Below are 24913 nucleotides of genomic sequence, written 5' to 3'. Positions count from 1 at the left end.
TCTGTTAGCAGACCATCAAGAGAGTCAGGAAGGGCATGCTGAAAAGAAGGACCTGCAAAGAATTTGGGCTTCTAAGTCAGATAGATCTTGCTTTAAATCTTGACTTTGCCTCTCAGGCAGTGCTATTGCATCTGGAAAGTGGGGATGACGATATTGATGGTGCGCTGAATGAGGGTATTCAGAGCACTTGGTATGGTTAAGGGCACAGATTAAGCACTTAATAGATTGTTGTTTTATTAGTGATGCCTCGGAACCTAACGTGTCAGGAGAGATGAAGATAGCTCAGGGTGGATGACCTTTGGAGAGCAGTAGGAGGTAGGAGCTGCTCAGGAGTCTTGCATCACCCTAACATGGAGACTAAACGTGCCTCAGAAAAACAGGGTTTCTTGGCAGCTAATAGTCTTTCATTTTTAGATATATGGGCAGGAACCCATAATGTAGATTGTATGCACACACTTGTCCCCACTTCCGCCCCTGCTGTACTCCCATTTACCAAAGAGCAGAACAACATCATTTAAATTACAGCATCAGACAGTCTCAAAAGGCTCCAGAGGCACCTGATTCATGGAACCTGCCCAGCAGACAATTATAATTTATTGCATTGTCCAGGATTCTGTTTGCAACTTCTTTAAATGTTAATGATCAATAATGTAATTATGATGGGGAAAGTTTCTGGGCCAGTTGTGAGTTTAATTGGATTTACAAAGCCATCTGGAGCTTTGCAGAATTCTTTGTATATTATTTCCAGACCAAGTTTGGATAGCTTCTGGTTGCTATAATGTCCAACATATAGCAAAGACACTTTCCCAAGCTCTGAGAATCCAGAAGGGTAGACCTGGGTCAGAGGACACAGGGATGATGGTAGATTCTGTAATCTCCCCTCTCCTCAACTCCCCAAGAACAGGGAAGGGGCCAGTAAGGATGGATTTCTTCTAAGAACTGAGCTCCCTTCATCTGGACAAGAGGCTTGATCAATTACTGCCCACTATGGGTAGAGAAAAAGAACATTTCTTCCCATATCTTTGAGATTTTTGATAATCTGGTTCTTGCATACTTCCCATCCTGCCAATCTCCTTTTTCTTTCAGTGTGATGTAGCTCCACTCCCCACTCTTCCTGAAACATACTAAGGTCTCACTTGACCACCTTGACCAAAATAGAAGTCTTCCCTCTACCTGCCAATCAGTCCCTTCCTGCCTCTTACCCTGCTTTGTTTATATCACTTGGTAACCACCAGACTTTATGGTACACGTTTATCATCTGTCACTGCACTAGAATGTAAGCTCCATAATGGTAAGGACTTTTTTTTTTTAAATTGCATTGTGTTCACAGTACTCAGAACAGTGTCCAGTACATAGTAGCCTTTTAATAAATATTTGCTGAATGAATGAATGAATGAATGAATGAATGAATGAATCTTCTAGCTCATCTCCTTAACTCTACCATGTGCCCCTACAAATAAGAAGTCTAACCCTTTCTTTCTGCCTGGGGGTAGATGGCCTTTCTAAAGATAGTGATAATAATCTCTCCCATCTCGCATGTTCTGCAGTGTGACAGAGGTGGGGTCTGTTTCCACTGCCACTGATGCTGGGCTAGCTCTCAGTGATCTATTTTGAACAACAGAATGTGGTAGAAGTGATGCTGCAGAACTTTCCAAGACTGGACCTTAGAGATCTTCAGCATCTCTTTTCACTCCTGGGAAAGCTCCCTCTTCAAAGACAACTGCCCTGTAGGAGACCACCCCCCCTGAGATCACTGTGCTGTTAGGAAATGCAACATAGCCATGTGGAGGGGGAGAAGGCAGGGAGAGAGAGAGAAAGAGAGGAGAGGAGAAGAGAGAGACAGAAACACACTATATAAAAGGGCATTCATGTGCCAGACACGTAAGTGAAGCCTTCTAGAATCTTCCATTTCAGCCTAACCACCAATTAGCTTACACCAGTTTGATACAGCTGAGCAAAGGACTCCAGCTGATGCACTGTGGCCATAAGAACTTCTCACTTGAGTCATGCCAGATTTCCTGATCCACAGAATTGTAAGCAGATAAAAGTATTTGTTGTTTTTTTAAGCCACTGAGTATTAAGCACCAGAAGATAAGTTGAACGCTTGTGTTGCTTTCAGTCCCAGCTCTCCGTGTTACCTCCTTCTCCATGGGACTATTGGGTGAGAGCTCCCTCCACAGCTTTCAACTGTTCTCTCCTGGGACGCTCATCCTCTTTTCGTCTCCTCCTCTCCTTCACAGAAGAAGTGTTCCTCCTAATCGCAGCTGGCTCTCACCTGTGTTCTTGACCTTCTCCACAGCCTCTGGACTATCTGAAATCTGGTCCCTGAACTCTGATGCAATTGCTTTCTCAAAATCATGTTAATTTCCTCCACTCCTCGGACCTGATAGTCTGTTCTCTGTCTTCCTGTCCTTGGATACCTCTGTAACCCAGATACCACCTCCTGCCCACTGAGCTGTAGATGCCCTTCCCTTAATCTCCTCTGCATCACTGGGTGTCTGAATAACCCTCTTGGAAGGGGCACCTGGATGGCTCAGTTTGTTGAGTGGCCGACTGTTGATTTTAGCTCAGTCATGATCTCACAGTCATGGGATCAATCCCCGCACAGGGCTCTGCACCGGGTGTGGTGCCTGCTTGCGATTCTTTCTCTCCCTCTCTCTGCCCCTCCCCTATGCATGCCCACACTCTTTCTCTCTCAAAAAAATAATAATAAAAAGAATAACCTTCCTGGGAGATGAGCCTGTCATGTTTTCTCAGCTGAAGTATCATGATGGGAGAATGATTGGCCTTCTACTTCCTGTGGAGGTGTCCAGGAGGATTCTGTGAGCCAAGTAGTTGTGGTTCAGGAGGAAGTACATAGTTCTTGGGATTGGTTCCAAAAACCACATGCTGGCCATTTTGGGGTATCAAGGTCTAGTGAGGGGGAGGGGATGGAGAAGGGTATCTGATATTGGAGAGATGCTTCCTGAGACTAGAAGAAGAAATTGGGCTTTATGAGTTTTCTGTGGGGTGTAGACATCAGATTGCCCTTGAACTCTGCCCCATAGGTAGAAAGACCCCCAGATGGCGGTCATTCCAGAGTGCTGGGGGATTCACCAGTGCCAAGTGGCTTCTTTGTGGAAAGGGAGGACCTCAGCAGTAGTCTGGCCCAGAGATCCTGCTTCATTGGAAGCTCCATGAGGGAAGGGACTCCTGTCTGTTCTGTTTTGTTATTGTATTCCCAATACAATAGCAGGGACAGAGTCGCTGCTCAAACAAACTGTTAAATGAATTAGATGGAGCTACAGCTTGGGCAGATGGTGTTGATCAGTGCGTGCTAGGGGCAGTGGGTATCCACAAGAAGTGGATGGGCCAAGAGCCCTCCTTTGGGTATACAGGTGAGTTTTCAGGATTGTGGTGTGACACAGAGGAGGATGCTCCACAGTGACTGAGACAGGATTTTCTGGCCACCTGGGTAGGAGATATGGGGCCAGATTTCACATGGCTTAGAAAAGTAAAAAATGTTAGGGAGCCAACATTTATTGGATATATATGATGTACCAGGCGTTATTCTAGGTGATTTTCATGTGTTAATTTAATCCTCACACTAATCCTATGGCATAGACACCATTGTTTTTTTTTTTTTTTTTAAAAAGCATGAACAGGGGAGGGTCAGAGAAAGAGGGAGACACAGAATCTGAAACAGGCTCCAGGCTCTGAGCTGTCAGCACAGAGCCCGACATGGGGCTCGAACCCATGGACCGCGAGATCATGACCTGAGCCGAAGTCGGACACTTAACCGACTGAGCCACCCAGGCGCCCCTTTTATGTTTTTTCTTAAGCAAGTGAGGAAACTGAGGCACAGAGAGGCTAGGTCACTTGTTTAAGGTCACACAACCAAGATGTCAACCACCCAAATACTCCCATTCCACGTATGAGATTTCTTAACCCAAGAGTCCTGAAGCAAATTCATACTGGTTATATCTGTTTCTCCACTAATTACATGTATAGTACTATATATCTATGTACATAAAATTTTAATAGTATAATAAAATGACATTTCCAACGGAACAGATTAAGGCTAGAAATAGAAAACTGTTTTCTAATAATAGAGTATAATACCTTGGAGCGGGCTGTGCTGTGCCTGCTACCTAGATAATGTGTAGCCAGTCCTGTAACTAGTACCTGCTGCGGATTAGAATAATTCCTGAAAGATAGCATTTGCAATGTGCTAGTCGTCCACATTTATCAGGTACCTACTATGTTCTAGGCCTTTATAAGGCACGCATTATGACCCGTACTTTAGAGATGAAGGAAAAACAAAGTTAAGTGGTTTGCTTAAGGTGACTTCAGGCTGTCTCAATCCAGAGCTCATGATTCTAGCCCCTCCTCCACCTAGAAAAGATTCACCGTGATCCACACGTTGAAAGATCGGGTTTTCCGCAGAATCACGCACTCTTTGATTTTTTGGGAGGGAGTCCATTATTTCAGGAAGAAGTCTTTAACAACAGTATTACATAGTTGTGCATACATGTGCAATGTTCATAAATACAATAACCAGTTACAATTACAATAGAACATATATACGTGTATGTCCCCTACCCTCATAGTACACCATTTTCTCTGGCCAGTGGGCTATTATCGGCTAGGGATCTGTAACTGGTGATGACGGATCTGGTTTTTGGAATTCTGTCTTTATAAATCCTCCCTAATGGGCCTTAATAGCACTAAATTTCAGCATGCTGGTTATTGAAAGCAGCTTCCAAATTAGTGAACATTTAAACATCTTTTTGCTCATTGAATGAGGGTCCTTGTTAGAAAACCAAGTACTATTTTGCATCCACTGAAAATAATCCAGGGAAACTGAAGGATCCACTGAGAGGTTTAGTTTCTCTGAGGATCTTGGCTGAGTTAGTTTCTGTAGCCAGAGACTTCCTCCAGTTTCCGGCACTTCTCTGCCTTTGTGCACAGGGCTTGTGGGTTGAGTAGGAGCACCTGACTCTGTGGGTTCACTTGCCCCCCATGCCTCTTCTCTTTGGCAATTTTCTGGCACCCTCTAGGCGGGGGAAGCTGGTCTTAACCCCTCAGGTCCCAGCACAGCCTGGTGGCTAAGAACAGAGGCTTTGAGACCAGGGATTTAAGTTGGAATTCCTCTTCTACTTCGTACCAGTTGCCCAACTTTTGGAGAGTTGCGTTCCCTCTCTGGGCCCCCATACCTTCATCAGTAATATGGGGACATGTGACCAAGGCTGTGAGGCTGAGGCACGCACATGAAGTGTGGGGACAGGGCTGGCACTCCTGAGAGAGAAATACTCTATATGTGTTCTTCCTGAGCATTTCTCTTGAGTTCTGATTATTTCTCTCCTTGTCCTCTGTCTAGTCCTTCCCCCACTCATGTGGGCCCAGGGCTCTGCACTGCTGCATCCTATCACAAAGTCCCCTAGGCTCCAAGATGGCCTCCAATATCCTCCGTCACCTAAGTGAAATCTCTGTTAGGGCAATTTAGGGATCTGAGTAATACAGTTTGTCCTGTGATTGATAGGCCAGACTCCCACAGAAACTTCTAGGTTGAATTTGTGTGCTGGATTGCAAAGCCCCATTTTCTACTTCCAAAAAACCAGTTATGCAAGATTTCTTCTTTCTTTTCATGAACACAGCTACCACTTTACTTTAGGCTCGCATCACCTCCCATTCGACTCTTCCAGTAGCATCTTAGCTCCCGTTCTGTACACTATCAAACCCTGCTACTCGAACTGTCTTATGGTAACAAGGCTACCTCCAGTTATGACCTAGCACTTAGCCACAAATATATGTAAAAAGTTCTGTATTGCGCAAGAGCCATTCATGTCACCTTTGAAAAGGTCAAGGCTCCAATATGCAAATGCTAAAGGATGTTGGTGGTGGTGTGTAGTGAATGGCTGTGGGTGGGGAGAATTCGCGTAGAAAATGCTCATCTGCATAGTGACCAGAGGAATACATTTTAATATATCTAATACTTGCAAAGTACCGATGAAACTGGTTCAGTTGTATAATACTGCTGATATTGAAAAATAGTGTAGCCCTTGAAAAATAATTTTGCAATATGTGTTCCACAGATATTTGTGTCCTTTGACCCAGGAGCCTCACTCTCACAAAGTCAGTTTTCGGAAATAACAAAAAGAAGGAAAGAAAATGATATGTATGAAGATAATAGAAAAATATAAATCTATGAAAAAAGCAAATGTCTATCAGTAGACAAGATATAAACTGTGATACATGAGTCTTATCCTGTCATAAAAATAATAATTATAGAAAACAATAGAAAAGTGTTCTAATGCTAGGTGAATCACATCACAGAATTATTTACCCTATGGTTGTAAGTATGTGAATACATGTGTCTGTATGGGAAATAGTTGGAGGCATGTCAAGAAATGAAAACAATCAACATGTGGACACGATTGTAGATTATTCTTTTCCTTTTAAAATTTTTTCCTATTTTTAGGCTGTTTGTGTAACAAATGAAGTAAGTATGATTATAAAGGCAACCTGTAGAGACAACGTCATTGATTCCATTTCTGTTATGGAATGAAGGTCATACATTTCAGCACATCTTCATAGCCTGTCACATCTGGCCCCACATCCCTAGCAGGTTGCATTTTCTCTGACCTCAGGCTTCTGGTCTCCAGTTGCCACTCCCCATCTTGTCCTTCCTCCCCAGGCTCTTCTCTTCCCATATGCCTTCGCTCTCACCATCTGCAGTTCTCCAAACATTATCACACTTTTGTGCTTCCCTCCCATTTCTTTGTCTGGAATATCTTCATTCCCCTTTTCTTTTGAGCTCTGACCCATCTTTTAGGGTTTGACTCAAAAGCTACCCCTTCTTCTTCCTTAAAGTTTTCCCACATCATTTTTGCCTGAGTTAATCTTTCCTTTCTTTGTTAGATAAAGGGCTGAATTGAGGTCTGGGTAGCCCTTTAGGAGGTAAGCTCCTGATGCCAGGGGCTGGGTCTTTCTTTTTAATGCTCACAGATTTAGCTGATAACAGGTGTCATATGATTATCTCCTCCTTGAAGTTTGCAACTCTGCCTGTTCAGAAAGAGCTAACACCTATTAGAAGGAGAGCAAGCAAAGCAATCAAATGATGATACATCAGATGGGTTTATTATGGAATAATACTATAAAAATTGATAATTTCTTCAGGATTCAGTTTTGGGCCAAAATATTATGAACTTTATTAATCAAGTAGTGGTATTTTATATTTAAATAACTTCCCTTCCTCCCTCCCTTCCTTCCTTCCTTCCTTCCCTCCTCTCCCTCCCTCTCTCTCATTCATTCGTTTATTCATAAAATAACCATGTCAGTGGCGATCTGAGTTTCCATGGACTCATTGCCAATAGTTATAGGAGTCCAAGAATGAGACAAATAATAGCTAATATTCATAACTCATCATAGGCTACTTTGCTATTTGATTCTCAAGAGAACCCTGAGAGTTTCCTCAACAGTTTTTAGGAATGCACGTCATCTAGAACATGAGATTTTACTGTATTTCAGAAAAATAAAACCTGGAAGAAAACTCAGGTGTATTTCATCCATTGACTCATCTGCTTACTCAGTAAATAATTTTGAGCATCTCTTGCTTGCTCGGGTCTGCTATAGGCTCAGGATACAGAGATGAGCTGCTGCCACAGAGTTTAGTGTGTTGGGGGAAATAGACAGTAAACAAGTAAACAAATGATACTACAACAGAACATGTACTGGGATTGAGAGTGGCTGATGAGGGAGGGAGCAACATGGTGACATTCAGATAGAATGATCAAGAAGGTCTCTCTCAGAAGGAGATAGCTGATCTGAGTTTTGAATGATGAAGAAGGTCCAGCCAGTAGAGATATGAGGGAAAGGCATCAATAACTTCTCTGGGTTGGGCATTAGTATGGAGTGTTGAAGGGAGAGAGAAGGAGGCAGTGTAGTTGGAGATGAGTGAGCAAGAGTGAGCTTGGTGTGAGGTGAATTTGGAGAGGAAGCAGAGGCTAAGCCGTGCAGCACCTTGTAGGGCATGGTTAGTAGTTTGGATTTTAAGCACTTTAATGGCATGAAAGATGGTGGTGGTGGCCCACCTAGATCTCTTTACCTGTTAGGCCCTCCCATCCCCTGCTGGTGGGGGTGTTGGCTGCTGAGGGCTCACTGATAAATCCTTCTCCAGAAGTTTACCTTTACCCCTGGGAGCTGCTTTGCCCAGAAATGCCTGGCAGGTTATGCTTCTCCCCTGGGGGCAACCTACAAGTAATGACCGACTGATACAGATGCCCCTTGCTTTGCTACGGTGCTACTCATACATCAGAGCTCTCCCACGAGATCAGGCTGAAGTTAGCTTCACCGAAATCATTTCTTACATTAGCTTCTTCTCCAGCTTCTGCCCCCTCATTGTAGGATTCTTCTAAGATTGCTCACTTGCACAAGGACCCTTGTCTCAGGCTCTGCTTCTTACAGTGAGGATTATTAAGACTGAAAGCTTCCTGAGGGCAGGGACTCCACCTGGCTTGTTCCCTTTGAGATGGAAGATGGGAGTGGGGTGTGACAGGATCTGATTACTTAAAAAATTTTGTAACTGTAGCTTGTGTGTGGGACAGGGGGAGGAGGGAAGAGGTAAGAAGAACATTTGGAGGCTATTCCAATCTTTTAAGTACAGTATGCCTATGGCCTGGATTATGTAAGTCAAGGGATCTCTATTAAGCACAGATTTTCATCCACAATTATACTTAAAAAACTCCCCTTCCATCAAGGAATTTACAAATGACCTTAGGCAGATGAATGTTAATAAAAGAATAATGCATTATGGTACCTAATGGGAGGAATATATAAAAGATCAAATGCTCGTTAAGACTCTGAATCTATATATGACCACTTAGAGGAGAAATAATGAGAGTTTGTCTTTAGCTTAATTACTGGAGTTAGTCACAGGTCCTTGGGGGGACTATAATTTCTAAGATCTGTTTGACTCTGGGATAAAAGTGACAATTTGAAAATGGCTCTTGTTGTGCTTTCCACTTTGGGCTAGTAAATGCATCTGATTTGCATCTATTTCTTGGAGGCATTGGGGATTTATGTTGCTCCCTTGAATGCTCCTCAAATTCTTCTCTTCTTGTTAACCTCCAAATCAGGATGTAATAATAATCAGACTCTGACTATTTTAACAGATGCAGCACATGATGAATATCATGATAGTTTCAGAAGCTAAGGCTGCGTAGCCTAGGAAACATGATAACCAAGAAGAAGAAAAATGCTTTAAAGGATTATCCTTTCATGCAAATATTTATATAGTGAAAGAGCTGAACAAAAGGCAGCAAAATAACCAAAAAGCAATAGTTTTCTCCCCTATTGTGACAGCCGTTACTTTGAGGATCTGAAATCTCTTTTTGCAAAAGCATAGTAGTATCTGATCTTTAGAGGAAGTTGTATCAGACGATTCACAGCAGGCCTGAGGAAGGGCAGAGAGGAGGCCTCAGGTGCTGTGCTTTTCCCTCTTAAAACAGCCAGGCAGGATATGGGGGTGGGCTAGCAACTCATGCTAGTGAGTGCAGGGAGCAATCCTGAGGTCCACTGTGGAACAGTAAGTGATCTGAGTCCTCCTTTGGGGGACAAAGGCCCCAGAGGGTCTCTCCGAGACTCTCCATGGACACCCTGGGAGCCACCCACCTCTTTGCTCCATCCCTAAGACTGCCAGGCCAGAACCAATGTTAGGGTTTCTTTGGATAGTAAGAGTTCTTTCCCAGAGTTTCAACCCCAGAGGACACATGTCATCATGGAGAAAGTGGAGATGGTGGCCTCATACTTGAAGACCAGCCTGGAACATCATCTGAATATTATAAGGAGTTATATTTAAAAAAAATTTTTTTTAACGTTTATTTATTTTTGAGACAGAGAGAGACAGAGCATGAACGGGGGAGGGGCAGAGAGAGAGGGAGACACAGAATTGGAAGCCGGCTCCGGGCTCCGAGCCGTCAGCCCAGAGCCCGACGGGGGGCTCGAACTCACGGACTGTGAGATCGTGACCTGAGCTGAAGTCGGACGCTCAACCGACTGAGCCACCCAGGCGCCCCTAAGGAGTTATATTTAGTTTGAGAACGATTAAAGCCTATGTATGACTTTGCACTTTGTGCCCATCTATTCGTTTACTCAGCAGGGAGCCTGTACATTATGTGCCGGGTAAGTACTGTTCACAGACCAAGATGAATGAGGAGAGGTCCTACTTTGCAGGAGCTCAGTCTTTCCGAAATTTAGAATCATAAGAGCCTTTAAAAAACACATTCCCTGGGCTTCCACTTAGAAGAATTGGATTAGAGACTCTGTGGGTGGGGCACCGACTTTGGTGTTTTTGAATAAAGCTCTCAGGTGGTTTCATGGTGCAGCTAAGTTTGAGAATTTAGTTCCAAGAGATACAGTGAGTTTGAGTTTGATTTAACCTTGGATTTGGTCTAGAGAGATGCAATACATCCTTGGAGAACTGTAATCCCTGCCCCCGGGGTTTGTAGTTAAGGGATTGAGGCCTGGATTCTGAAAACCATCCCAGAGATTCTCAACAAGGAATGATTTTGTTCCCACCCTTTCCCCCAGGGACATGAGTGACTATCTGGAGACATTTTTGGTTGACACAACATGGGGGGAGAAGGCTACTGGCATCTAGTGGGTGGAGGCCAGGGACGTTGCTAACTTTCCTATAATGCACAGGATGGTGCCCCCAGCAAAACAAAAACAACAAAAACAAAACAAAACAAAACAAAACAAAACCCAAAAAACAACTGGCCCAAAATGTCAATAGTACTGAATTTGAGAAACACTGGTTTAGACTTAAGAGTAGTTCTACTTATAAAACCACCATGGCAAGCAGCTTCCACTAGCTAACATTTATTACACACTTACCGTGTTCTGGCTGCATTATGTGTGTTAATAAACATCGATTATCATTTTATTAGGTATTATTTGCTCTCATTATAGAGGTAAGGAAGCTGAGGCCACATATCTAGTAGGGGAAGGACTTAGGACTTGAACATGCACAGTTAGGCTTCCAGATGCAACACTGTACTGCTGTCCAACAGACTCTATTTTTCCTCTGAGAGTTTTGCCAGGCAGAAAAGGGATACATGCGTAGTTGGATTAGTCCTTCTTAAGATTTGCTGCTTGAGAAAAACAACACTTCCTTTAATCTATGCAAAAGATAGCCCCTCTGAGCTGACAGATTAATGGACATTGATAATTTTTGTGCCATGTGGTCAGGCTAGGGTTACACAAGTGCTGAGAGGAATCCCCAAAGAGGATGCAGATTAATGCTTTCAACACCAATGGATTCTAACAGTGTTTGGCAGCTACCGGGCACCCTGTGGTGCAGTTTGGGGTAGTGCCTGACCAGCCAGACTGTGTTTGTGACAACTCTGATCTTCTTAACTCTGAGCATCTGGTAAAACGATGCCTCAGCAGGAAAACACAGTGGGAGAATGTCTGCTTAGAGCATGTGAGTGTCTGAATGGACTCTCAGACGTCCTCTAGAAAGCCCTGGTGTCCCCAGGTCCCCTTTGCTCACTGTCCCTGTGCTCCATGCAGACAGAGGAAATGAAACAGAACCCCAGAAGAGGTCATCTTCCCTCTCTCTAGTGTCCCTCCCCATGGTCACTGCACTTGGGTGAGGGGTATCAGTCAATTGTGCTTCTGCTGGACCTCGTTGTCTCTTGTAGTGCAAATTTAGGTCGGGAGACTCTTGAGCATCAAGGTCCACCTTACCTGGGAGCCTGCTACAGGCTAGCAGATTAGGTTGCTTAACTACAGTCACATACTCAGTAAGCAGAGAACCTGAGCAGGCACACTCGCAACCATAACACGTTCTATTTTCTTCTCCTGGCCATTTTTCCAGGTAGGAAAATGGGCCCATTTACAGCATGACTGTCACATGTGCACAGGGTGGTGATTTTTGGAAGAAAGAAGCAAAGAGACTTCTGCTGGGTTAGAGCCCTTGCCCAGCGTTAGACAGAGTGGTGATATGGGTGCAGTTGGCCCCCTGCCCCCCAGCTCACCCCTAGCTCATTGGTCTTATTCTCTGAGGGGAAAACTGTGGGCATGTTTTGTGCACTTCAGGGCCCTGTGTATATGAAGAAATCTTGAAATGAAGTTGACAGCATGGAATTGAGGTTCATGGAGGACACTGACTTGGCATGTTACCATTTTTGTGGTAGAGATTTTCTATTTTTATTAAGAACACAGGCTATTGGCAGAGAATTTACAATCTCTCCAGTCTTGGCTGGGATATCAGCTCTACTGTTCAGCTGTCTCTTCCATCTCCCACGGAATTTTTCCTCAACTTTTTTTTCTCACTTTTTTGAGGCTGCCTTCTACCTCAGAGGGTGATTCTACTTCCTACTTATAGAGAATTTGAGGCTGTTAATATGAATTCCTTCAACTTTTGTCCTTTTGATAGTCATTTGGGGTATCTGCCGGCTAGCTTCATTTTCCTATCCTTTCAAAATACGGCAGGGTTATACTTCCTGGCTTCTCCCATGGTGCTGGTGGGCTATGTGACTAGTTGTTTACAATGAGTTGTAAGTGGAAACAACGTGAGTCACTTCTAGGTGGAAGCATTTACTTGTTGGTGTGGGACTCTCCCTTGCCGGAGTTCCCTTTGGCAAGGTGGGAACTTTGGACAGGGTAGCTGTTCTTTTCAGCCTGGGTTCCTGAGTGAAATCTGTTCCAAGATGGAAACAGAATGAGCAACAAATAAGCCGCCTTTTGTTAAAAGCCACTACACCTTCGGCTTTGCTTGTCAACACAGCTTAATGGTGCCTGTCTTCATTAATATCCTGTCTCTTTCGCCCAGCAACCATGCTGTATCCATACCCGCCCTTTTTGCCTTCCAGCCTTTCTCTGACGAAAAGCTGTCTCTCCATCTTTCCTCATCTTTACAACCACTTCCGATTAAAATTCTCCACTGGCTTCCTCTTAGTCTTAGAAAGGAAGGAGAACAACAGCCTTTAGCATGGTCTAGGAGCCTCCGCAAGGTCTGGGCCCCGCCCGTGTGTTTACACTCATCCGTATGTACCCTGCTCTTCCTGACGCCTTCCAACTCAGCCACATTTACCTTTCAGTTTCTCTTATATGCTGTATTTTTTTTTTCTCACCACAGGGCCTTCGAATATGCTTTGAGCATGTTCTGTCCCTCAGAAATGTCCTCCCAAAGTCTGGTTAACTTTTTATTCTTTAGCTCTCGGAGCAGATATGACTTCCTCGGCGAAACCTTCACTGACCTCCCTGATTAGGTCACATCTAGCTTTAGACGTTATAATACCACGCTCTTCTCTTTTATAATAGTTGCTTCAGTTGCAACATGACAGTTTATTGGTGTGATGTTTTGATTAATACCTGTCTTTCCCATGATGGCTGAGATCGTGTCATTTGTATTCACCATCATGTCCCTGGCGACTAGCACAGCATGCTTTGTAGTCCTCACTGAAAGCTTGTTGAAGGCATGCTTGGGGATATCCACCCATATTGTCCAGTGTGGTACCGCTGCCCACATGTGGCTTTGATATTTAAGTTAATTTAAAAATTACTAGGAATTGCGTTCCATAAGTACATTAGCCACATTTCAAGTGCTGGCTAGCCATAACAAGCTAGTGCCTACCATGTCAGTTTCCATCATCACAGAAAATTCCCTGGGATAGTGCTGCCAGGATAAAGTCCTAGCGGCTGTGTAATGAAATCCCCTCAAGGATTTGGTTTGGACAAGCTTTCCAGCCTGCTCCTTTCCCACAGTGATATAGCCATTGGGAAGCACTTGTCCCCCTCTAAGCATATCCCCAAACATGCCACTATCCCTCAGGTATCTGTGACTTTTCAGCTTTTACCTCCCTCTGCGTAAATTATCCTTCCTCACTTCTCTGCTAAATTGACATCCCATCTAGGACCTCTCATCCTCTTAGCCCCAGCTCAAGCATTTCTGCTTCTGGGAAACTTTTCTTAGGGTCATGACCGAGCTGGTCACTGCTTCCTCTGGCCTCCATGCTGCCCCTTCCCATTTCTATTTGTCCTACTCAGACAGGATTGTAACCATTGTTCACACTTCTCTCTCCTTTGCTATATACACTCTTCAAGGGCGAGGCCTGGGTCTTTGTCTTCTCACTCTCCCCAGTGCTCAGCACAAAGTTGGTGGTGTAGTAGACATAGTGAATGTTTGTTAAATGTTGTCTAAGGAAATGAATGAAAATTACAGGGGCTATTATTTCCTTAGTACAGTGGTGTGGAGAAAAATGGAACTGTCTTAGTAGGGCTAATAAGAACCAGCCCCCCTACCCCAAACCCCACCTTCATTCCTTCTCCTTCCCATTGTCCTGTCCCAAGGCTTTATTTCATGTGAGATTAGCTTTCTGAGCTGGGAAGCACCCAGGAGCTTGGCAGAGTCAGGAAAGGGAACCTCTGTACTTTCAGAGTCTGGAAGCCTAGGCAAAATGGAACTACGCCTTTACTAGTCTCATCAGTTTGAAGGAAAGATGGCCAGTACCATGCTTGGGTCCCACAAACCAAGCCACAGGCCAGGACGCTAGAACTGGAGCTACCTGCAAGTCTGAAAGAGGTGACTGCTGTGAATTCTACTTTGCTCAGCTAGTGAAGTGCAGAGGCTATTGCTGCCATAGTCATAGCATCCCTGTCCCCACCTTCCCCACCACCCAGTGGCTCTTTCAGGGTAGTACTGTCGTACCAACCTTGGGATACCCAGCAGGCTGTAGAGCTCACAGGCAGTGGCTGAAACAGCTTGTATTCACGTGTTCTCCTTTTTTAAATTTGTAGTAGATCTTTGCTTTGTTATGTCCAATGGGACCTCTATCACCTCTACAAGGTGGAGTTAAGGCTTCTGTCATGTAACCAGGACCTTCTGCGTCTCTCTGACCCACTCTCCTATGGCATTTGAGCTTGGAGGACACATGTCTACAAAGTTCTTTCAGAAAATAGGAGATTAATATGATCATCATTATGGTAGACCTGGAGTCAGGAAGAAGGAAGGGATGATGGAGGGGAAGAAAAGGAAAATAGCATCCCTGTGAGCCTAGAGATAAAGAAGCAAAAAAGAGGAGAGAGAGAAAGATGGGAGTGAAGAGCCCAGATGTGTGTCTTCAGTTAGACAAGTTGAATAGAGCAACAAGGACGGTGTCTGGATCTCTGTGACCAGCCACTCAACAATGACCATGTGCCAGACACTGGGCTCCCTTTATGGGTGCAGCCTGGGTCCAGCTGAGTCTAAATGAATTTCAAGACTGGTTGGATCTTCCCCAATGGTAGAGCTGGAAGTCTCCAAAGCATTAGAGTTGGTATGCAGAGGGAGAAGAATGCTTTTAATTAAGAAAGCTATTAGTCATGGTTCCAAGGGGACAGAGAGAGATGGAGAAAACAGCAAGATGCCTGTTAGTCACATTGGCCCTGAAGGAGAAGACCAAGGTGAGCTGTAGGCCAAAGCTGGAGGAGTTGTTTTATTTATCCATGAGGCACAGGTAGACTTGCTTCTGAGCTTAAGTGTGATTCAGCATGGGGAAAAAAGCATCCTTGTTTCTTCATAAGGCAAGCTTGGCTTCTGGAGGGACTGTAGTCTATAAAGGCTGGGATGGACTGGGATGGGTCGCAGAAATGCATTAAGTAATGTGAACATTGACTCTAGGCCAGTGCAATATGTGTATTATATTGCTTCATTTATATCCACAGGCTGATGGGCCTGAGGCTGTTTGTGGTACACTTAATTTATCCCATTTTATTCTATCATAATCCTACCATGAAGTAGGTATTATTATCCAAAGTTTATGTATAAGACAAGTCAGACACAGAGAGGCTAAGTGACTTGCTTAAGTGGCTCCATTAATAAGTGGTTGGACCAGGATTAACCTCAAAGGGCATCTTTTTTATTTTTTTTAATGTTTATTTACTTTGAGAGAGAGTGTATGCATGTGCATGTACATGGGAGCATGGGAACAGCAGAAAGAGGGAGAGAGAGAATCCCAAACAGGCTCCATGGTGTCAGTGCAGAGCCTGACACAGGGCTCAAACTTACAAACTAGGAGATCATGAGCTGAGCCAAAATCAAGAGTTAGACGTTTATCCAGTTGAGCCACCCAGGTGCTCAAAGGGCATCTTAGCCACTTCTCCAACACTGCCTACTGGAGACACTTATTAACATTTCATATGACACATCTTGGTTTTTTGTGGAGGCTGAGTTACCCTCTTTAGGCAAAAGTCATGAAGGACAACCATATCCTCACAAGGCCTTTTGTCTTTTCTGGAGGAATTTTAGGCTATAATGACAATGTCCTTACCCAGGGGGAAGTTTCTTGCATTTTCTAGGGAGAAGACAAAGGACAAGATAGGGATGTCTCTGGAAATAGAAAGATTGTCTAGTTCCAAGGAAGGAGGACATCACTGAGTAACAGCAATGATGCTTCCCTGTGGAACTCCAGAGAACTTTACACTTTCCAGAGCATTTCCTCTCATATCCATTCATTTGAGAGTTCACAGAAAACTCTGAAGCAAAAGCTTATATGCCCATTTTGCATATGGGGAATGAGACCCAGAGAGCTTCAAAGATTTGAAGTGAAATAATCATGCTAAACATCTGGTTTCCTGACACCCATGTCATGATTCTTTTCTCTCTACTAGGTGGTCCCTTGTGCACTGGTGGAATAGCTGTCTTTATCTAATGGAGGCTGACATTATGATTGAGCCAGCCAGAAGACTAGCATTAGTGTGTTGCCTGAAGAGAGGCAGACATTCAAGTGAAGGACATGATCCAGGGCTCATTACCAGCCACAGGGTGGCACCTACCAGACTTGAATCTATGCATTTCATAGACCATGTAGGCTGATCCTGTATTAAAGTTTCCCAAAGACTGTTACATGGAAAACTAGTTTCACCAGATGTTCCATGAGAAATAGAGTTCTTTGGTCAAGTAATACATATTGTAGTCATCTTTTAATGAGAGTAGAAATGCGTATTAAAAGTTCTATAATGTCTTTAAAGCAAAGAAATCCATTGAACTCTACTCAAGATCTCCAAATTCATTTGAACACAAAACCTTTTTTTAAGGTCATAGTTATTAGCAGCCCATGAAACTGCCAAGAACAACTAGTTTGCATTAATTACTGAATTCATGGTTTGATTTGATATCATGTAGACAAAGATTTAGGAAGTTTTTATGGTTTTTATTCCAGCCTTAAAACTAACGTATATATCAGGTGTAAAAAGCAATGTCTTTATAACTAGGCCTTGGTGCTAGTCATTTCATAACTCAATGACCCAGGGTTAGATTGTGCCCATGCAAGCATGCTAAAGTTCATAAATTAAAAATGAAATCTCATTATAATATTAATACACCTTTTTAATATTCGGTATTTTCACTGGTAATTCATGATGAATAAATGTCAGGGAAAGCTCTGAGTCTGTCTGCTGTTGCATAATGGCATACATGGTTTGAGAGACTTTCTACCCATTGTAGGTCTTTGATATGAGCAAGGCTGACTTTTTATGCAAGTTGTTTATCATCTTCCTACCTATCGATTGCCCCAGGCATTCGACATTCATGATGGATGTTTCCTGAGACCTTTATGACTCCCCTAATTGGCAAATACCACTAAATAATTTCCCTCATAAAGCCTTTTTATTTTGCTCCAAACTGTCATGTGTGTGGAGTGCTTCACTTTTTCTTCTCATTCCTCACCAGGGCTGTTTCGTACTTGGTAGGTGACAACAAGAGGTGGTGGCCAGACTTCTGGACTAGCTACTGATCTACCCTCAGTGACAGTTTTGCTAAGAGGTTTAGATTTGTGTTTCAGAGAAATGGTGAATACTTGCACTTTGTGGGCCACTGGAATTGCTTACAAATAGCCAAAACTGTCAATGTAGAGTCAGCCGATGCCAAACGTCCCTTGTTCTTTGCCTCCACCCCGTGCTCCTTCCCTGTGTCTGGAGGCAGCCAGACACACTGACCTGGGGGAGGGAGGAAATGCTTGGGGTTCTGGAAACTTGAGCTCATCTTTAACACTGCTAAAGAGTCACCATAGCAGGGTTTGTGTGAACTCCAAGGCCATGGATATCTCAGCAGCTGCTGGAATGGATTGCTGTGCTCTGATGAAAAGCCTCAGTGAGCTCTTGGAGTTGGCAAAAAAATGAGCTTTTCTGAGCTAAGAAAAGAGGGTTGTACTTGAAGCTGCAGCTCTCTCCCTCTCTTTTCGTAGCCCTGTGATTTCAAATGGTAATGAAAGGTCACCTTTCCCATGATTTGTGTAGTTTAACTTTGGGATCAGAGTCTTTGAAAAAGCTATTTTTATTTTTTTATTATTAAAAGTAAAAAGACAAGAAGATTTTTTTCAAACTTAAAAGCTCTCACTAGCTAAATTCCACAGATATATGTGACTCATTGAAGGATGGTTCACTCCACACAAATTAAGAGAATCAAGCAAGAGGAGAAGTGCCCAGAGGTCAGTTTGGGGGCATTGAAACTACCCCCAGTATTGACCCTGTGAAATAGTTGGGGAAAAAAATGAAACCCCTAAAGGTTGGTCCCCCATTTTGCTTACATGCGAAGCACGATGGTATTTAAACACATGGATCTTGGGAGCTCTGCTCTGCAGTTTTCATCGGGGTGGATGATATCATCTAACATAAGAGCAGAGTCTCAAAAATGTGGAGTACATCTAGAGTGGAAGCATCATTGAGTTTTGCTGCTTAGGACTTCAGTCTGACCACCCTCTGTGGGTCTGAGGGCTACAGGGTGCCTGTGACCATCAAAGACACCTTGAGGTTGACTGAGGAGGTGGGACAAGTATTACTCCTGTCAAAGTCTACTTGAGATTCCTACTATGTACTGTCATAAGCCTTTGGAGTGAAATTCCTCTGAGGCTGCCAGAACCACGGATCCCATGAAGCCTCCACAGTCAAACGTTTTCAACAAGTCCCCAGGCCCACAGAGAAAGCTCAACCAATGCTATTGATAGACTGGAGTAATATGTTTCTCATGAAAACTTGGGAGTTGGCCTACTTGCTGATGTGATGTCACATTGTCCCTCCAGTAGTTTGGAGGCTGAAAATCTCCTCTTTTGTTTTCCATGCTCAAAGCCTGTTCATGGAATTACAGTCATGCTAGCTATCTCTCTTGGGGAGTGAAGGAATGGGGTGTTGAGAGGGGCTCTGAGCAGTCCTGCAAGGCAGGCAGTTCTCTGTCTAGAAAGAAGTTGGGCGATGGGTGTTTTCACGGTCACCTTGTGGGAACGTAAAATATGCATGGGCCCACCGCCCTGCAAGGCAGGAAGGCCTGGAGAGGTAGGGAAGCTTACCTTCTTGACTTCGTATTTAATGGCGAGTTTGATCCGGCTCAGACTTGGACGGTGGTGGTCGGACCAGACTTGGAAGTTCACATCACCATTTAAAATTGCTTCCACCTCTTCTGTGTCTCGGCATAGGTCCAGCACGCCCACCACAAAATCCTTGCATTGCATAGATAACTTCCTGTAATCATTCTAACAGAATAAAGAGAAATCAGGGGTGTGTCACACTGAGCCCCGCAGATCGGCTTGCCCAGCAAAGCAGTGTCCACCCAGTGTTAGCTTACAGAGAGCAGTGGAGCCAGGGTGTGCTGCATCCAGAAGGCACAGCAACCCAGAGGGCATCTCTACACTGGGATTTGTCAGGGTGTGCTGCATGGGCCACCTACGTCTGAGTCACCTTTGGTGCATGCTGAAACTGCAGATTTCCAGGTCCTGTCACCGACTGACTGGCTGGTCAGAATTCCTGCAGAGGCCCAGGAATCTGTCTTTTAACCTTGCTCTCTTAAGCAAGGCTTAAGCAAGGCTGCTGAAGCCCATCCTGGGCTCTTTCCAAGCAGCAGTTCTTTGTACTCAGTTCTGGGAGAGGGGTGATAAATGAACTTAATTTTAAGGCTGGAAATAACACTTTGCTCATTTAGCTCCAATGTATAGTGGTAACTGTTCTACACAGGAAGTTTATGGGAAAGATATGGCTGATAGGCTAAAATTGGAAAAAAATGTACACAGGTGAGCTTTCTTTTTATGGCCTGGAAAACCTGCTAGTGAACTGTAAATTTAAATATCAAATGTAATTTAAATCTAACAGGATCCTTTCTTACCACAAATCCTTTTATATGGCAAACACGGCTCCTTAAATTACTTGCCTGTTGAATAAACATTTTTAGAGCTTCATCTTTGTTTTGTTCAGTCTTTTTTTTTTTTTTTTAATGAGTTGCCTCTGGAGTTCCCTGTACTCTTCCCTAGGTGTACCTTTCAGAATTCTCTTCGCGAGGCTGCAATTCCTTTCCTAGTGATATGCCAACCTCGCTCTCCCCAAAACAGATTGCTTCAATTCCACATTAATGATCCAAAATGTCGGACAAAAAAATGTTTCTTGTCACCCTCATGTCACTACTCCCCCAAATATTTTTCTCTAGAGGTTTCCTTGTTTGTTTGTTAGTTGAAACAAGTCTATTCAGAGGGGACACAAGAGCCAGATGTCACTTTTAGTATTGATCAATGTCAGCAATCCAGACTGGTAAATAGTAGTTGGCCAACAGGAATGCAGGTTTGCTTTTCCAGAATTTGGATTCCTGAGTAAATAGGTAGGAGTCTGGCAAGCTGTAGAAGCTTAGCCATTTTTCTGAATTAATGATTCTTGTCTCCTTCCAGCACTGCTGCGTCAAAATGTCACTGAGCATTAGAGAAAGAAGGCAGTAAACGTTTGTTTGCTGGGAGAAGGATCAAGAAAATGTTTTCTGATAGGAGGTGCCACCCTTCATTTTTATATATAATTTAAAGAGAAGAAGGGAATTCTGGGTAGGAAAATGACTGCTCGGCTCAGGGAGATTGTCATGGAGAGAAATGCAGGGAAGATGCTAGGAGTATTCTAGGTTTCGGTATCTGGCACAGAGCTGGGTAGTGTTATGAAGAGCTGTGTTCTGTGTGCCTCATCCTTAACACCCCTCCCTCCCTCACTCCCTTCCTTCCCTCTCTCACTACTGAGGGCCTACCACGTACCAGGCAATGAAAACTTGGCAATGAACAAGGCATATGTGGTCTCTGAGTAGTGTGTGGGTAGAGGAGCCTAGGTATCCACTCTCTGGATTGCATAACAGTAATGCTAAGTAAAACTTGCTCAGAGCTTATTCCAGCTAGGATATTCTGAGAGCCCCGATGAGCCAGAGGTGGGAAACTCCAGGGACTGGGCTCAGCAAAAGGGACCTATTCAACTCTGGTGGTCCTGCTACCACAACTCAGGTTCCCTAAGTCTCTGGCTCCCACTCCATCACTGTTATTGTCTCTTTCTTGAAAAGAAGCAGTATCTGACTACTGTTGCCTGTTCCTGATAAGACAGACACTTCCCCATTAATTGGACATGGCGTCATATTCTTGGTAGAAACTCCTGCCTAAAACTGAGTGCATGGAGAGACACAGAAAAGAAGTGGAAAGGGCTTGACCCAGCCTATGGCCCAAGCTCCCAATGCTAGGAATATCAGGCTGTATTTCCCCAGAGCCTCTGTACGTTTCTGGGCTCAGTGCAGTTCAGAATACCAGGTACCGTTTTATTTGAGACTTTTACTTCCCTGGATTCTTTCAGCTAGCCTGGCCATAAAAAGGGGAGACACACCAGACACAGCAGCCAAAGCGCGTGGTTTACTTTTTGCCTCCTGCATTAGACACTGAGGCTGGAAGGCAACAAACCTGGTGTGTGCAGATGGCTGGAAGAGTCAGGGAGAACCTGGGCCTGCTAGGAGGACAGAGATGACATGGGTACGCACAGCTGCAGATGGTGGGGGGTGGTTATGGCCAGGCCCAGGCTTATCAGAGAACTGTAGGTGAACATCTCTGGGGAATTATGATGAATGTAATTACTGGGCCAACACTGAGCTCAGTGAGCCTTCCAAGTCACACTGTCCAACTTTAGTTGGGGGTAGATGAGACACTCACCCAGGACCTCACAGGTGCCCTTTTAAAAATATTTTCGTTTCTACACATTAAAGTCTGTCAGTCCCACTGGGTGACAGATGTTCTTCTTACAGCATCTCACTTAATCCTTATAAAAATGTCACGATGGAAGGACTACCAGCATTTCCAGCTTAAAAAGAGGAAACTGAGACCCGGAGGGAGAAAATAACAGGTTGAATCCACTTTCCCTTCTGTTAGTAACTCACTCATCTCTGGATCACTCTTACCTTCCTTGAAGAATTTAGCTTCTGTCTCACTGCCCTCTTCCAACATTATTGCTCTTGTTATTCTTGGTGGTTCTAATATCCAGAAAGATGGCCCTCCCGTTACTCTCCTCTCTTATTTCCTTGATAGTATCTTTCCCAATGACCCCAGCATCTTTCCTTAACTCTTAACCCAGCTGTTCATTCTCTTAATTATTCCCCACAACTTCAGCTCCTTCATGACTCCACCTTCAAGTCTCCCCGTTTCTGACCACCGCCTCCTATGGGGCAAGCTCACTCCCAACCCCAGCAATCCTTTGATTCTACCATACCTACAAGCCATTGATTATACCTCCCTCTTACCAGTTTTCATTCCCTTTAGATGTCTGTCTCCCTCCTTGCAGTGCTTATATTTCACGGGCATTTGTTAAAATCATCCCTGTACGTATATCATCAGCTCTCTTGCCCTCCTCTTATTTCATCCTTCCCATTGAACAAAAGCCGGTCTTCAGTCTAACTCTCCACTGCCCTGTTCCTACCTCTGAATAGTAAATGTGGCTGGAGAACACACAACTGCACTGATCACACATGCTATAGAGTACCTCCAACCTCAAGTAGTACTTGATGCCTCTGGGCTGTTTATCCTCTCTCTCTCCTAACAAGTATTTCATACCTTCTCTTTTCCTCAGTCTTCTGACACCTCACCACTTCCTCCTAACTCTTAAATGAGGACGTTGTTTCCTGTTTTGCTTGGAAAATAGAAGTTATCAGAAGAGAAGCACCACATGCTGACACCATCACATATTCTGCCTTCATGCATCTATACTCATAGACCGTTTTTCCTTCTCTTTCTGTGGATGAAGTGTTCTTGTTCCTAAATAAGGCCAACTCGTCCACTTTGGTGCTGGATGTCAGCCCCTTACACCTACTCCTGCAATCTTCTTTTCTTTCTCCTGTGTTGTCAATTTCTCCCTCTCCCTACTGGCTCAGTGTACAAACATGGTGCTATTCTCTTCTCTTAAAAAAGAATTTCTTTTGACCCCACTTTCCTGTCCAGTTACCACTACAATTTTCTGTTCCCTTTTATAGCAAAACTCTCAGTAGAGTTGTCTACACTCATTGTTTCCCAATGTCCTCCAGGCATTTTTTCTTACTTCATTCAATGAGACTTTCACACCCACATCCACTTTCTCCACTGAGATTGTTTTTATCAGGGTCACAAGTGACTTTTAGGTTGCCAAATCCATTGGTTGATTCTCAATCCTCACATTATATGACCTATCAAGAGCTTTGACATAGATGATTACTTCCTCCTCTCTGATACACATTTTTCACTTGGCTTCCAGCGTAACATTCTCTTCTGCGTTTTTTCTTCCTGAATGACTACGTTTGTATTCTTTCTAGAATTATTCTCATCTCCCTGATGTCTTAGTTTTGAAATGCCCAAAGATATCTTTGAATTCTGCTTTTATTTATTTAAACTCATTGCCTTAGTGATCTTATATAAGAGCATTAGATACCATCATTTGCTGATGATTCCAAAAGTTATATCCTTAGCACATCCTTCTCCTGAACTTGACTCATACATCCAATTGCTAAGTTGATATTTCCACTTAGATGCCAAATAGCCTTTTCAAACGTAACAAAACTAACTCTGATTCTAGTCTTCTCCACCTCAGTTTCTCCCATTCTTTCACTTGTTCAGGCCAAAAAAAAAAAAAAAAAAAAAAAAAAATCTGTCCTGGTCCACTATAGTGTGTTCTCCATACATCAGTTGGAGGGATACTTAGAAAAAATAGTTTATGGTACTACCCTGTTCAAACCCTCCAACAGCTTCTCATCCCCTCAAAGTAAAAGTGGAGTCATTATGTTGTCCTATAAGGACATACATTTCTAGCCTCTCCATTCTCCTCCTGATTTTATTTCTTGTGTTCTCTCCTTCCCTTAGTGTACTTCAGCCACTCTGATCTCCTTGCTGTTCTCTCAGCACATTTGGCCTGGACCAGACCTTTGTACTGGCTTTTTTTTTTTTTTTTTTTTTGGCTTGGAATGCTCTTTCCCTAGGTATCTAAATGAATAACTTTTGCAACCTATTCAAGTCTTTGCTCAAATGTCACTTTCTCAGAAGCCTTCCTTGACTATCTTTTAAAAAATTGTAGCCCTTCTCCATTTGCTATCACCCTTTCCTGCTTATGACCATATGACATATTATATATTTTATCTATTTATTATATTTATCGTCTATGTCCTCCCTTAGATTGTAAGCTTCTTGAGGTTAGGAAACATTGCCGCTTTATTCACTAATATATAATTAGAGTCTAGAACATTTTTTGGAACATAATAGGTGTTCAATAAATTTTGAGTCAATCAGAGCAGTTTACTTGTCTAACATAGCTACTAAGTGATTGAGCCAAGATTCAAAACAAGTAGGTCTGACCCAAGTCCTGTTGTCTTCCCTCTCACCTTGTTGCCTCTTGGTGAATAGGATATTCTCTCTTTAGCACACTTTAAAAACTAGAAGCTTAATTGGGGCTCTCAACTAACTTGGGGCAATAAAGGGTGGGCTGGGATATGGAAATTTGAACACCCAACAGATTCTGTCATATAGTAAGTGGATGCACAGGTTTTAAAGTCAGGAGAACCTGGAGTTTGAAGTCCTATTTTACTACTTGTTAGTTGTGGGAAATGGAACAAGCCATTCCACTTTTCTGCATGTCAGTTTTTAATCTGTAACGGTATACATAC

General features: G+C 43.5%; 1 protein-coding gene across 1 annotated transcript in view; it reads right to left on the bottom strand.

Annotated features, from left to right (window-relative positions):
- TRPC7 (transient receptor potential cation channel subfamily C member 7) overlaps positions 1-24913 on the bottom strand; it is a 229017-nt gene that overhangs the window by 73165 nt on the left and 130939 nt on the right. Inside the window, exon 3 of the mRNA XM_078450799.2 lies at positions 19308-19490. Within this exon, the coding sequence (XP_078306925.2) occupies positions 19308-19490 (183 nt within the window). The remainder of the gene's footprint in view (positions 1-19307; positions 19491-24913) is intronic.

This window comes from Panthera onca, chromosome A1 (assembly GCF_046562875.1).
Source record: "Panthera onca isolate mPanOnc1 chromosome A1, mPanOnc1 haplotype 2, whole genome shotgun sequence".
Lineage (NCBI taxonomy): Eukaryota > Metazoa > Chordata > Mammalia > Carnivora > Felidae > Panthera > Panthera onca.
The sequence above is the reverse complement of the archived record's forward strand: the minus strand, read 5'-3'. Positions and strand labels throughout refer to the sequence as shown.